This window comes from Mobula birostris, chromosome 30 (assembly GCF_030028105.1).
Source record: "Mobula birostris isolate sMobBir1 chromosome 30, sMobBir1.hap1, whole genome shotgun sequence".
Lineage (NCBI taxonomy): Eukaryota > Metazoa > Chordata > Chondrichthyes > Myliobatiformes > Myliobatidae > Mobula > Mobula birostris.
The window spans coordinates 9,747,243-9,763,419 of NC_092399.1; the positions used below are offsets into that span (position 1 = coordinate 9,747,243).

The window sequence follows — 16,177 nt, forward strand, 5'->3', positions numbered from 1 at the left end:
AATTAGCAGATTGGAGCTGTGGGTGGCAATACAGCCATGGGTATACAGGGAGTAAAGGAGGGGTCTCAGTACACAGCCCTGAGGGGCTCCTGTATTGAGAGTCAGAGAGTTGGAGGTGAGAGAACCCACTCTTACAACCTTGAATGCTCTTTTGTCTTCAATTTGATTTGGTCTGTTGAAAATCTACCACTCTGTTGGACCTTACAGAAAGGAGTTATTTACTTTTATGAGTTCATTGAAAACAGATGATCCTCCCACTTTCTATACAAACTGGGTGAGTTGGTATGGTCATACATTATACTGCACCTGAGGAAAGTCAGCATAATTACAGAGGCAATGAATACTTTTTTAGCCTCACAACTTTGGTTTTTAATTCTAAGTAAATTGTTGACAGGTTTTGGATTTTTCTCTTGATTTGATATGATGCACATTTTGTAGATTAGCAAAAAAATCCTAGTTCAATATATTTTAAGTTTTAGAAAATGAGACAGTAAAATGTGAAAATTATTGTTGGGGCTGAACACTTTTTCAAGGTATTGTATATAATCTTCAGAATGTCTCTGAGGGGTGTGAAATGTTCTTTTGGGAGACCCCTACCTTCTCATTTTTTATTAGTTCAGGGTTTATTCAGTCATAAAATAAAGATTATGCAAACCATTAAAAACTTAGGTACAACAAAGATTTTACTTTATCAGCAAATTTTTTCTTTAACATTGTGAAGAGTGGATAAATCAAATCAGAAATTATCAGTAACACTTGATACCATCTGTGAAGGTTGCAATGGTACCCCATAGAGATGTCAGATAGATAGGGTGGTAAAGTAGTAAACATACAAGGGGAGAGTATAGAATATAAATGTTAGCATGTCATGTTGCAACTTTAAAAGTACTGGTTAGACTGCACAAGGAATACTGTGTACGGTTCTGGTTGCCACATCATAGGAAAGGTGCAATTGCAGAGGACGCCGCTTAGATTGGAACCCTTTAGTTAAGGAGGTAAACTGGACAAGTTGGACTTGTTTTCCCTGAAGCAAATAAGGTATTAGGTTTGATATGCATTGAAGGAATTTTAAAAAGGGACCCGAGGGGAAGTTTTTCTAAAAAAAAACAAAGAGAGCAAATGATATCTAGAACTCACCGTGAGAGGAACTGGTGGAATCACATAATATTTCCAAGCTATTTAGTTAGACATCCTGAATAAGCAAGGCACAGAAAAGCATGGACCAAATACAGGCAATTGGGATTAGCGTTGCTGGCAGAAAGGTCAGTACATTCACTGTGGGCCAAAGTGCTCTGTTTCTGTACTGTACAATTCTAGAACTCTGTGACAGTGTACCATGGTAGCATTTCCCTGATTTCTATGTAGAATTGCACATATGGATGCCAAAAGTTCTTGTCAGTTTACATAGTACAGATAGCACTCAGGGTAAGGAGATGGTTGCTTAAATTTTAGATGGAAGGACTTCTGCCTCACTCAGGTGGTTTCAAATTCTCTAATACTCAGACATTACATATATTCAAGGTTAAGACAGACAAATGTTTTGCAAAATCAAGCTTTAAGGAGATTAAATAGGACCATGTTAAAGACCAAAATTTGTATCAGCCAGGATCAGACTTGAAGGGCGATAGGAATTTTTCCTCTGGCATTTATAGTTTTCTGAGATTTTCCTCTTATTATAATCATAAATTCAAGGGTACTATGTTATAGAGTGACCAATGCCATATGATTAGCAAAGAATAGAAATAAATAAGGCATCACTTGCTTTCCAAATAAAAGTTGCGCATAATTTTTAAAGGCTATGACCATGTTCAGCAAACAAACTCAAAAGTAAAACAAAGCTGCTTCAACACTAATTGCACAATTAATAAAACAGCTTTACTAATTTAAAGGCAACATGCAAATACACCAAGCACACCCTCCACCATAATATCTGGCAGTGTCAATGTGCCAAATCTGATATACCAACAAAAATCTGGAACTGCAAAACAGGACTGTGGGGCACTGTGAATAACCTTATACCCTGGCACTGTAATCATACCAAGCAAAGAAACTTGGTTCAATAAGCACAGATGAGAGTGCCAGGAGAACATGGATTGCCAATCTTTCAAAGCTTCCACACTGGATTACACAGTAAACAAAAAAAGCTAGGTGATCCCACAACCAGATCAGATCAAATGCTCCAAAATCTAAACAGATCTAATTTTGAATGGCAGCTGGCAATTAGTTAACAGGGGAGGGCTGGGAGAGAAGTTCCAAGAGCCTTCCCATTTTTAAATAATGGCAGGAAAAAACGTATGGATTATTTGCAACTAAGTGTCAAGTGGATCAACCTTCTTCGCAAATCCACAGCATAGAAGTTAGCCTTCAGCCTATTCAATCCAATTTCTTGATGCTTGGCACAACAAATGTCCAAGTACATTGGAAACAGTGGGGAAAAAAATGAGAGCCTAGAAAACTGAAATACCAAACATTTGCACACCAGAATTCATCACATCTCTGACTAGTCTGGATCAGTACAATACCACCATCATCTAACCATCAATATGGAAGATGTTTAGGTATAACTTGTTCATAACAAGTATGACAAATTCAGTTAGTGCAAATTTTACAACTATCTACTACATGTTCGCAATCATCAGCAAAATGAGGAAAGGTGCTATTGACATTCTTATCCAGTGGCATCATTAATCTAACAATTTGTCCAATTTGGCTTTTGCAGGGTCACTTCATTCCAGCTCTCATCAGAGATTTGGTCCAAACATGACAAGGATGGAACTGTAAAGAAGTGAGAACAACTAAGAGATCTTCTTCAACATCGCGTAGTATTTGACAGAGCCATAAAGAAACTAAAGACAATGGACATTATGAAAGGTTGGAACCATACCTTGGAAATTAAAAAGGGAAGATGACTATGGCTAATGCAAGTCAGTCATCTCAGCCTCAGTACATAGCTACAGGGATTCCTCAGGGCAAAGGCCCCTCATCTTAGAAGAGATGTGCTGAAACTAGAGAGGGTTCAAAGGAGGTTTATGAAAATGATTCCACAATTAAATGGCTTGTCATATGAAGAGTGTTTGATGGCTCTGGGTCTGTATTCATTAGAACTCAGAAGAATGAGGAGCAACCTCACTGAAATCTATGAATGGTAGAATGCTCGATGGAGTGGATGTGGAGAGGATGTTTCCTATGGTAGGAGAGTCTAAGATCAGAGGACACAGCCTCAGAATAGAGGGGCGTCCTTTCAGAATGGAGATGAGGAGAAAGTTCTTTAGCCAGAGAATGATGAATCTGTGGAATTCTTTGCCACAGGCAGCTGTGGAGGCCAAGTCTACGTATATTTTAAGGCAGAGGATGATTGATTCTTGATCGATCAAGGCATGAAGGGATAAGGGGAGAAAGCAAAAGATTAGGGCTGAGAGGGAAAATGAATCGGCCATCGAGTAGACGTGATGGGACAAATAGCCTAATTCTGCTCCTATATCTTATGGTCGAAAAGCAAGTCAGAGGCCAGGTCTACTGCAGCAGGATTATCTTGACAAACCACTGACCACAAGCAGAATGTTATACTCCATGTCTTTTTCAAGTCATACACTATTTTGACTTGAAAATAAATTATTGTTCTTTTTTTTCCCCAATTCTGAGTCTAAATGGTGGAACTCCCTACCAAATAGTACTGTGGGTGTACCCTCAACCATAAGGACTACAGCATTTTATAATGGTGATTTACAACCACAATAAGTTTGACAACTGCATCCCAGAAAACCAAGACTGAACAGAACGTTGTCAGGAAAGACAAAGTGGGTATTTCCCTTTTCTCTAGTTATCAGCCATGCTCTGTAATGAATTCCAATTATTAATATTTTCCCCAGATCTGTGTATTAAACTATGGCACTCAGTGAATAATATGTTATTTGCAAAATTTCAGAGCCAGTTTTTGAAAATTAGTCCCTTTAAATTCCGCAAGAACATTAAATGCATTGTATATGGCAACTACTAAAACAGGAATCATTGTTAAGGATTAGCAAACTTCACATAAATATAATTCTATTTATCTAGATTCTAAGTACAGCTATTTGATACTCAAAATACCTTCATTGGAATGTGCAAGCAAAACACTGCCTTTAAGAAAGTGGTAATCCTCCTTTAGCAGCAGGATGGCACCAAGGTAAAAGCAATAATCAGACACAGACACTGAAATGCTCACATCCACATGAAAATCATATGAAATCTGGATGGACAAGTTTTCACCTTGTCAGGACCACTTGTATTCATACATGGTAGCTTGGCAACTCACTTTGCCAACCCATTTCCTTGTGTTTGTGCATTTGGTCCACATTAATGCAACTTTAAAGCTCCAGATTACTAACAGTTGGGGTGCCAGAATCCATGTTTTTCCAAAACATACCACAATTTTTTTTTGATACGCATAACTAAGTTCTTATTTAAAGCATAAAAGGCAAGATCCACAGCTTTAAATGTAAACACAAGAGATTGTGCAGATGCTGGATCATGACCCAAAATGCTGACTGTTTATTCTTCTCCATAGATGCTACCTGACCCGATGAGTTCCTCCAACATTTTGTACTTACTGCTTAATGCCACTAGACCCCACAGGTGACATACTCACCTATAATAAATTCCACCTAATTTTTGTGACTGAACTGAAACTTTATATCAACTTCACGCAAGATTTAAAAAAAATCTTCTATATTAAAAAGTTACTGTTATTGTTCTTTGGCATCAATATCAAGATTGAAAACAGATTATTCTTGCAAATATATCAACAGCCATCAAAGCACTTCAAAAATAAACAAAAGTCAGCTTGTAACATTCTTTCTAAGAAGTTCTGTAACAATAAGTTATGGAAATGGCATGCAATGAAGCCCTGAAGGGTCTCGGCCTGAAAAATTGACTATTTATTCATTTCAATAGTTGCTGCTTGACCTGCTGAGCTTTTCCAGCATTTTAAGTGCGTTGCTCTGGATTTCTATAGACTTCATGTTTACACAAGACATTTTCTTTTTTTTGTCATTCCAACAAACTGGTTGGAACGTGCAGAGTCAAAATTTGAGGCTAACAGCATCCATGCAAGTACAGCAGTTCGTCAACGGAAGCATAAAAATTGCATAGCAGCATTTTGTACATTGTACCTACCACAATGAGTACATGTGCAGCAGACTGAGGTATTCAATAGGCTTTTATTAAAGAGTAATAAACACTATTTGTTGGAAGTTTCTGGTATTAACAGTCCATGAGAATTACTGAAAATATTTTCTGCTTACTGGTAGAATCATGTGCTTGTAAAATATGCCCTTAAGAAATTTCTCAAATACAATTTGGCCCAATGCATTTTGTCTTTCACACCGGAATCTTAATAAACTGTTAGCAACAACTTGCTTTTATGAAGATCAGTAACGAAAAAATGCACAGGATGCTGGAGAGGAAGGTTTTTGAGAAATTACGTGCAAGAAGATAGGTTTTGAAGTATATCCTGTAGGAGGAAAAAGCAAAGGCACAGAGAAGTTTAGTGAGAGAATTAGCTACCAAAGATAGATCGAAAAAGAAATAAGGAATGCCACAGTTGAAGGATCATGGAGTTCTAGAAGGCAGCTGGGCTGGGACACCAGTAGCAAAGAGCCAAAGCAATGGAAGGATTTGAAAGCTAAACATTAAAATGTTATTAATATAAAAGTTTTAAAAATCTAGATCCAAATGTACAGTGCTTATAAAAAGTATTCACCTCCCTTGAAAGTTTTCATGTTTTATTATTTTACAACATTGAATCACAGTGGCTTTTTGAACTGATCGACAGAAGACTCTTTCATGTCAAGGTGAAAACAAATTTCTACAAAATGGTCTAAATTTATTAGAATTATTAAATACAAAATAATTGATTACATAATTACACACTGCCTTCAAGTCAGTATTTAGTAGACACACCTTTGGCAACAATTACAGCCTTGAGTCTGTGTGGATAGGTCTCTATCTGCTTGCACATGTGGACATTGCAATTTTTCCCCATTCTTCCTTACAAAACGGATCAAGCCCTGTCAGATTGCATGGGGATCATGAGTGAACAGCCCTTTTCAAATGCAGTCACAAATTCTCAATTCGATTGAGGACTGGACTCTGACTTGGCCACTCTAGGACGTTAACTTGGTTTGTTTTTAATCCATTCCTGTGTAGCTTTGGCTTTATGCTTGGGGTCATTGTCTTGCCGGGGAAAAAACCTTCTCCCAAGTCACAGTTTTCTTGCAGACTGTACCAGGTTTTCCTCCAGGGTTTCCCTGAATTTTGCTGCATTCATTTTACCCTCTACCTTCACAAGCCTTCCAGGGCCTGCTGCAGTGGAGCATCCCCACAGCATAATGCAGCCACCACCATGCTTCATAGTCAGGATGGTGAATTTTTGAGGATGTGCGATGTTTGGCTCACGTCAAACATAGTGTTTAGTCTGATAGCCAAAAAGCTCAGTTTTCGTTTCATAAGACCATAGAACCTTCTTCCAGCTGACTTCAGAGTCTCACACATGCCTTCTGGCAAACTCTAGCCAAGATTTCATGTGAGGTTTTTTTTCCAACAGTGGCTTTCTCTTTGCCACCCTCCCATAATAACGTTGCGACTGGTGAAGCACCTGGGCAACAGTTGTACACGCAGTCTCTCCTGTCTCAGCCACTGAAGCTTGTAACTCCTCCAGAGTTGTCATAGGTCTCTTGGTGGCCTCCCTCACTAGTCCCCTTCTTGTACAGTCACTCAGTTTTTGAGGACGGCCTGCTCATCGCAGATTTACAGCTGTGCCATATTCTTTCCATTTCCTGATGATTGACTTAACTGTACTCCAAAGGATATACAGTGACTCGGAAGTTTTCTTGTGCTTTTCAATAACCTTTTTGCGGACATGCTCGGAATGTTCTTTTGTTCTCATGGTGTAGTTTTTGCCAGGGTACTGACTCACCAGCAGTTGGACCTTCCAGATGCAGGTGTATTTTTACTACAAAAAAATTGAAACACCTTGACTGCACACCAGTCGATCTCCATTTAACTAAATATGTGACTTCTAAAACCAATTGGCTGCAGCAGTGATAATTTTTTGTGTCATATTAAAGGGGAGGGAGGGAACGTTGACTCAGACCATAAGAGGCCTGCGTCGGGCATTTTCATGCCTTACAAGGCGCAATCATATTAAAGGGGGGTGAATACTTATGCAATTAATTGTTTTGTGCTTTATATATGTAATTAATTTAGATCACTTTGTAGAGATCGGTTTTCACTTTGACACAAAAGAGTATTTTTCTATTTATCAGCGTCAAAAAAAGCCAAATTAAATCTACTGTGAGTCAATGCCGTAAAACCATAAAGCATGAAAACTTCCGGGGGGTGGTGAATTTTCTTTATATAGACTCTGTATTTCACTGAGGAAAATGATGGATGAGCTTCTTGTACTTGCTAGTGAAAGCAAGACAAAGAGATGGGGAGAGAAGGTTAAACAAACTGTTGCTAGGTTCATACTTGCACATCACTTGTCATAATGTACAGGCAGTATTAAACATGCCGGCAAATTCAGGTGAAATTATCCATAAGACAAGGTACAGTACCATTCAAGGAACAATCAGCGTGGCTTTTCCAACATTTATGAACTTTTGAAAGCTTGGTCTCTACTCCAGACACAGAACACAGTAAAGTACAATGGAGAAATGTTGCTTCAGAAAAATCAGTCATATCATAAGAAACTCATTTTCAAACTGATGTTGAATTTTTCATTTCATATTTCAAAAAAAATATGGCACTTGTCTATACCCTTCATACAATTTACCAATTTATACAAGAAATTTATATAAGCACTTTTGAAAATTAGAAACTTCTGTCAAGCAAGAAACATCTGCCAATTTACACAATATTTAGGAATCTGAATGAGGAATAATTCCCTATTCTTTCTTAAAATAGGAAGATGGAATCTTTGGACCCATCAGAGAATCCAGCACTTCCTCAGTACATCTTGATTTGTGCACTCCAATCTCTGGAATAGCTATGGATCACCACAGAATCTCAAACAGAGTGCTACCAGCAGAACCACAGATGACATACAGAATCACAAAAAGGAATGCATACATTAAGAGATCAATATGTTGCTACAGAGACTATTGTAGCCTATGAAACCCATTTCAAGAAGCGACTAAAATTGAATCCGATTCAACAAAACCTATACCAGCTACATCACAGCCTGGTACGGAAACACTAGTGCCCTTGTACGGAAAATCCTACAAAAGGTAGTGGACACGGCTCAGACCATCACAGGTGAAGCCCCCCTCACCACTGAGCACATCTACATGAAACGCGGTCGCAGAAAAGCAGCATCCATCATCAGGGACCCCCCACCACCACCACCCAGGACATGCTCCCTTCTCGCTCAGGACTTACACCACCAGGTTCATGAACAGTTATTACCCATCAACAATCAGGCGCTTGAACCGAAGGCTCTTCAATCACCTCATCGAGATGTTTCCACAACCTATGGACTCACCTTCAAGGACTCTTCATCTCATTTTCTCGATATTTATTGCTTATTTACTTATTATTTTCTTTCTTTTGGTATTTGCACAGTTTGTTGTCTTTTGCACACTGGTTGAGCACCCTGTTGATGCGACGTTTCATTGATTCTGTTACGATTATGATTCTATTACAATTATTATTCTATGGATTTATTGGGTATACTCATAAGAAAATGAATCTCAGGGTTGTATATAGTGACATGTATGTACTTTTATAATAAATTTACATTGTACTTCAATAAACACAGAATTGTGCAGGAACTCACAAAGTTGGGAACAAGCTGGTTAGAGAACTAAATTGGATAGTTTATTTGCATTTATCTGTGATTTTCTTATAACTTATCACCACCATTCTTTAAAAAAACGTAGCTGCAAGCAACAATAGTCCTTATCGTCAAGGACTAACGAAAGAGAAAAGAAAAAAGTCTGGTTTACGTAAATGTGGGCAACCGAGATTGGCTCAATCACACAGGCTAAACTTGACATCAAAGACCTAGAGAAAACAAGTGGGGAAATACTGGCCATGAGATATGAATGTAAAATATATTTTGGGAATAAAACCAATTGTATAACCAATTATATAGCGGGACAAGCAGTTTCACATCACGTGCAGTCATATAAAGGTCAGAATGCAGATTTAAAGCAGCCATTGATGTTACTAATTCAACAGTATGTGGCCAGATCAACACCTGACAGTCTCCAGTGCATCTGAATCTACAGTCACTGTCGTGGACAAAAGATCAGTCTTCTGGAGGGTGAACCTACAGAAACCAATGGGGCTGGATGGTGTCCTACCCGTGTCATTAGATCCTGTGCAGATCAGCTAGCAGGGTGCTTGTAGACATTTCTCACCTCTCCTTTTCTCAGGCCGTGGCCCCCATCCTGTTTTAAGATCACTATCATCCCAGTAACCAAGATACTAATGACTAGTGCCCAGTAGCTCTAACATCTATCATTATCAAGCGCTTCAAGAGGCTGGTCTCGGTGTGAATCAATTCTAGCTTTCCAGATAGCCTCGACTCACTACAATTTGCCAACTGCCAGAACAGGTTTATGCTGGACACCATCTCCTTGGCCCAACACTCCTCTCTGGAGTATCTGTGCAGTCAGGAAACCTACACCAGACTATTGTTTATTGACTACAGTTCTGCCTTCAACACTATTATCTCAAACAAACTCATCAGCAAACTCTGGGCCATGGTAGTTAATGCATCAACCTGCAACTTTCTGACCAAGAGACCAGAGACAATAAGGAAAGGCAGCAAGAACTCTGCCATGATTATTCTACATACTGGTGCTCCACAAGGTTGCATCCTCAGCCCCCTACTATACTTCCTGTATGCTCATGACTGCGTGGTCAGATTCTGTTCTAACTTAGATGATATCACTGCAGTGGGCCGTATCTCAAAAGAGTACAGGAAGGAGAGAGATCTTAAGCAACAACAATCCTTCCCTCAACAAAAAAAAAGTTGGTCATGACTTCAGAAAGGGGAGCAGTGCACATGCTCCTGTCTACATCAACGGTGATGAGGTTGAGAGCGTTAAGTTCCTAGGTGTGAATATATCCAATAGCTTTCCTGGTCTAAACATGTTGATGTCACGATCAAGAAAGCTCACCAACGACACTTAATCCTTCAAGCAACTAAAGAAATTCAGCACATTCCCATTGACTCCAAACAAGTTTATCAATGCACCATAGTAAACGTTACATCTGGATGTGAAGTATGTGACTGCAAGAAACTGCAGAGAGTTGTGGACACAGCTCAGCATATCACAGGAACAACCCTGCTCTCTATGGACTATCTCTATACTTCTCACTGCCTCAGTAAAGCAGCGTATTCACAGACTCCACCAACCTCACTTCTCCCCTATCCCTCCAGGCAGAAAGTACAATCATCTGAAAGCATGTACCATCAGGTCAAGTACAGCATTGATGCCACTATTACTGAACTCTCGAACAGGCCTCTTGTTCAATAAGATGGAATCTTGGCCTCAGAATCTACTATGTTATGATCTTGCACTCTTTTTTTGGTAGTTTTTACACTCTATTCTGCATTATTGTTTTACCTTAGCTTCTAGCTCAATACACTGTGTAGGAGCCATGTATATATTTTCTGTGTCTGTATTGCATTTTGTGTTACACATTTATTATGGGTAATTTGTCATGTGGGTTGAGGGCGTGGCAGGAGAGTATAGTTACATATTCATACTTTGTCTATAGTCCAGTTTTAATCTGGTTAAGGTCAGAGGCAGCTGGAAATAATTTTTTTTTGGTTGATTGCTTTGCTTAGTTATGCTTCGCTTCATTTATTGTTTAAGTATGTTTAAACATGCCTGGTTTAAGTACGTTTGAATACACTAAGACTACCCACTTCGCTATATTGCTAGTTTAGTTTCAATTGTTTTATCATTAGAAGATAGTTCATCTTTACTAGTTTCTCAATAAAGGAACAAATGCACTTTCTTCGACTTTAGAACTTCATTATTGTGGAAAGTGTATCGTACAGCGTCAACAAAGCCACCCCCCCCCCCCACCATGCTTGGTCACTTTGAGTGGCTTTGGACTGCTTTAAAATAACTGTTACAATCTGATCTGTATAAATAGTAAGACTAACTTTTCACTGTACCTTGGTACAGGTGACAATAATAAACCAACACAATACAAAAAACATGCATTAATATAGAATAATTCTAAAAAAAAGAGTAATTATTCTATTCTTAAAAAAAGCAAAGACCGAAAGCTATTCCACTTCAGCCTACCAACTGCTGAAGCCTTCATGCCCAGGCTCAATTACTGAAATGTTTTCCTGATCAATAACTACCCTTTTAGTTCTTCTAAATGTTTTCATTCAATTCCAGTTGAAATTTAAGGTTACAGCCTTCTGTTCAAATTCTTACCATCTTTTCTGAAACCTCCCCAATTCTGTCTTTAAATAATTAAGCCTCTCCAGTTTCGTTCTTCTTTGGGTCCCTTCTTATAATAAGCCTTTTAACCACCTTTCACCTCATTTTCCATTGGCTGTATTGTTTTACCTTCATAATGTTAATTACCTGAGGCATTTTATAAATATCAGTTTCACACGGTAGGCTTATTCAGAAAGTCAGAAAGCATGGGATCCAGGGAAGTTTGGCCAGGTGGATTCAGAATTGGCTTGTCTGCAGAAGGCAGAGAGTGGTGGTGGAGGGAGTACATTCGAATTGGATGGTTGTGACTAGTGGTGTCCCACAAGGATCTGTTCTGGGACCTCTACTTTTCGTGATTTTTATTAACGACCTGGATGTTGGGGTAGAAGGGTGGGTTGGCAAGTTTGCAGACGACACAAAGGTTGGTGGTGTTGTAGATAGTGTAGAGGATTGTCAAAGATTGCAGAGAGACATTGATAGGATGCAGAAGTGGGCTGAGAAGTGGCAGACGGAGTTCAACCCGGACAAGTGTGAGGTGGTACACTTTGGAAGGACAAACTCCAAGGCAGAGTACAAAGTAAATGGTAGGATACTTGGTAGTGTGGAGGAGCAGAGGGATCTGGGGGTACATGTCCACAGATCCCTGAAAGTTGCCTCACAGGTAGATTGGGTAGTTAAGAAAGTTTATGGGGTGTTAGCTTTCATAAGTTGAGGGATAGAGTTTAAGAGTCGCGAAGTAATGATGCAGCTCTATAAAACTCGGGTTAGGCCACACTTGGAATACTGTGTCCAGTTCTGGTTGCCTCACTGTAGGAAGGATGTGGAAGCATTGGAAAGGTTACAGAGGAGATTTACCAGGACGCTGCCTGGTTTAGAGTATGAATTATGATCAGAGATTAAGGAAGCTAGGGCTTTACTCTTTGGAGAGGAGGAGGATGAGAGGAGGCACGATAGAGGTGTACGAGATATTAAGATGAATAGATAGAGTTGATAGCCAGCACCTCTTCCCCAGGGCACCACTGCTCAATACAAGAGGACATGGCTTTAAGGTAAGGGGTGGGAAGTTCAAGGGGGATACTAGAGGAAGATATTTTACTCAGAGAGTGGTTGGTGCGTGGAATGCACTGCCTGAGTCAGTGGTGGAGGCAGATACACTAGTGAAGTTTAAGAGACTACTAGGCAGGTATATGGAGGAATTTAAGGTGGGGGGGGTTATATGGGAGGCAGGGTTTGAGGGTCAGCACAACATTGTGGGCCAAAGGGCCTGTACTGTGCTGTACTATTCTATGTTCTATATGCAAACTATTGTTATCAGTTCACCACACATGCTTTATGTTAAACATACTGCTATCATTTTCCTACATGTAATCAAAATCAAAAGTTAGAATGTTTTCAATATTGTGAAGGATGCTGTTTGGGTTTTTTAAAATTACTGACAAGAATTGCAAAACCAGTTAACATTGGACAGGAGCCACTGACCCATTGGTGATCAACCAATACGGAGAACATCCTATTAAGCAGCTCTGTGAATATAACATCCATTCAAGTTCTTAAACCAAAGAATGCAATTTCATCCATTAGGGTGACAATGTGGCCTGCTGTGTGATGAATTGAGACTGAGGCTATGGGCCTACTCTGGCTGCACCAGGACCCGGGTCTATGGGCTCAATTTGGTTCAGAATGCTGTTGCTTGCTTTTATTGTTTGCATGAATCGTGTCTTTTTGTCCCCCCCCCCCCCTTTACACATTGTGTGTTGGTCTTTTTTTTAAATTGGGTCTTTTGAGTTTCTTGCTTTATGGCTGCCTGCAAGCAGATGAATCACAAGTTGTATGATTCATACACTCTTTGATAAAAAATATACTTTGAATCCTTTGGTGTAGTTTGCAGTCGTGGAGCTTTCACAGGGAAAGAAACCCAAGTAAGATCCTCACTCCATGTGCTGTGTGGATTTTGCATATCCTTTACAGCAAATAATCAGCAAGAGGAAACCTTCAAATTTCTTGCTTACAAGATAACACATCTGATTAAGCAGCAATAAGTAGTTTATAGTGGCGCAGAAGAGACATAATGATGCTCCACATTCAGTGGTTTAGCAATGTGGGCCTCTTGAAAGAAAGTAAATGAATTGACCTTGTTGTAAGAGGTTTACAATACTTAGCATTCTTAATGCAACTTTATAGGAAGTAATTGAATTAACAAAAAATCTTTCAAGTCAATCAGTTTTCCAACAATGTAGAGCATCATCATGCAGCTCTTCCACAACAAAATTTTGTTCATCACAGTACTAGGGTCCACCTCAAGAGAAGCATGTATAAATCCCAAGTCATGAACTGTCTATTTCTTCTCCACTGAGAACTTACCTTCCTCTGAAATGGTAAGGATTTTAGACTCTTTAAATCCCTAAGCATGCCCACTGTCTCTTGCATCCTTTTGTACATAACCTCACTTCATTTTGCCACTTAACAGCATAGAGTGCAGCCTTTAAAGATTTTAAGGTTACATGATCCAAGAATGCATAAAAGGAGCTAAAAAGTTTTGAAGTTACTGAGATTAAAAAGAAATGGTCCAAGATTTAAAGATTTAAATGGCTGGCAGTTGACCCTCTCATCTCAGTTGCAAAAATGTAATAGTATACAAGCACTGTAACATCCACTCCAAAGTGGTATGAGGATATTTCCAGTATCAATGTTCACAAAGGCAGTATGAAAACAGACCTTTTAAAAAAAAGTAAAACAAAATAAAAATGTATGTTTCAGTGTGTTAACATTTATACTTATTACATTGCTCCGAAATGAACAAAAAACAGAATCATTTATTTCAAGACCATCTGCAGCACTGACATCAGTTCAACAGAAAAATAAACCAGAGCCAATTGCTCTCGAACCTGACAAACCTATTTCTTCAAAATCTTTGGCAAGCTAAGTGTCTTCTAAAGCAGAAAATTTCTCCTTAACAGATAAATTCTGAATTCAAAGAAGAGATTAATATTTAAAATATGGAGGTTGCTCTCAGCAGGTTCCTGTACCCTTGGAACAAAGAGACTTTGGAACTGTCACTCAGCAGCATCCACTTTGATTTTTTTGTAAATATACTAGACAACATGGACATTTCACATTCAAAGGTACAGCTATGAATTAGTCTACTTTAACGGGGGAACAAAACAAATGGCTGATAATTTTACACTATAATTTTACAACAAGAAACATGGTTTTTAAAATCATGCACTGATTGAGAACAACGATTTCCTAACAAAAAAAAGATCAGGAATTAGCTTCAAACTTTCTTTCTTTTAAAACAGGAAGACAGACATGAAAGAAATACAGATAGCCTTAAACAGTTTATTTACTGGCTTCTCTGATCAAGGCTCTTTCAAATCAATCCGTTAATTATGATATACTGATTATTCTGTTCTGTACCTTACAATATTTAACTTATGCACTTAAGTCTGTTATTTATGCGTGATTCATCTGAAGATTTTATCCTTACTTTCGCAAATTATTTTGTGTTATGCGTATTACTGTGCTTTACACCCCGGTTCAGAGAAACAGCATCTTGTTCATAGCATACATGTATATAGTTAAACGACAATAAACTTGACTTGATAGGGAAGATTTCTCATAAAATATCCAAATTACAAACTTAGTTCTGGTTAGCTGCAATTATACCAAGTCATAAAACAGTACATGTTAAATATTGGCTAGTAATAACCACTTTAGTCAAGATAGTCTGGAAAAGAAAATCACTTTGTGGCTGATACCAAAAATTTTGCACACACTTGCCTCATTTTGATTTTCTTGTCAGAATATTGTTGCAAAATAGCACATCTGAAAAACCATGATACCAACTATTCCCTAAACAAGCAATATTGCCAAAGGGAACACAAGTAAGCTTCAAATACTAAAATAAAGTTATTACCTTAATAATGTGTCTGGCTTGCTGAGCTGATTATTAGGTATACAGTTTTCCATTATTTCCTTATGTGTACTCATGCTCTTGCTAGTGCATTTTTGCTTCTTTTCATTCTTAGCAGAAGAGGAGGAAGGAATGCTGCCATTGGACGTGCAGTGACCTCTGGGTGAAGAATTCACTCCCCCAGTAGCGTTCTTGTAATTTTTTGAAGAAGCCGTAAATGAGTCCTCTTTCAAGAGATTCTCTGTGCTTCCTACAAGCTCATTATTCAATCTTTTATTGATATGGTTTTCCATGTACTCAATTTCTTGTATTTTTGAGTCTACAGGTTGCAAAATATTATTGTTAATCCCAAGGTTGGGTTTTTTGGCTTCTTTGTCCTTATCTTTCCCTTTTTCTTTGTATTCTAGTTCTGGTAAAGCTGTTGTTAATTTTCTACCTGCTGGAATTCCTCCATTGTGTTGAGGGAGTTGCGCAGAATCCATATCTGTGATTCCTTTGGCTGCAGCAGCTGAGAGGAGAGAACAAAATGAGTACACCAAAGAAAAGAAAGCTTGCGCGAGACCCATAAGTGAAATATTATGCCCTTTCAATCCCAACTTAGAAAACTGAAATATTTAAAATAGTTCATAAAGGAACCCACAGGGAGAAGCACAACAGCTATTACGATTAATGAAAGATTTTATTGCCATTCCACTTACGTTAAAAAAAATTACAAACTACTGCATATTTAATAAAGAATATTTAGACATTTGAATGAAGCCCAATTCCAACTTTATATTCTTCACATTCTCAATTCCCTCAAAAGGTAGCT

The 16,177-nt window shown here is 38.5% G+C and overlaps 1 protein-coding gene across 2 annotated transcripts in view; it reads right to left on the reverse strand.

Moving 5' to 3' along the window:
• Positions 1-16,177, reverse strand: part of maco1b (macoilin 1b) — a 94,419-nt gene that overhangs the window by 12,653 nt on the left and 65,589 nt on the right. For both annotated transcript variants that reach the window (XM_072247054.1, XM_072247053.1), the window contains one exon: positions 15,370-15,874. In XM_072247054.1, the coding sequence (XP_072103155.1) occupies positions 15,370-15,874 (505 nt within the window). The remainder of the gene's footprint in view (positions 1-15,369; positions 15,875-16,177) is intronic.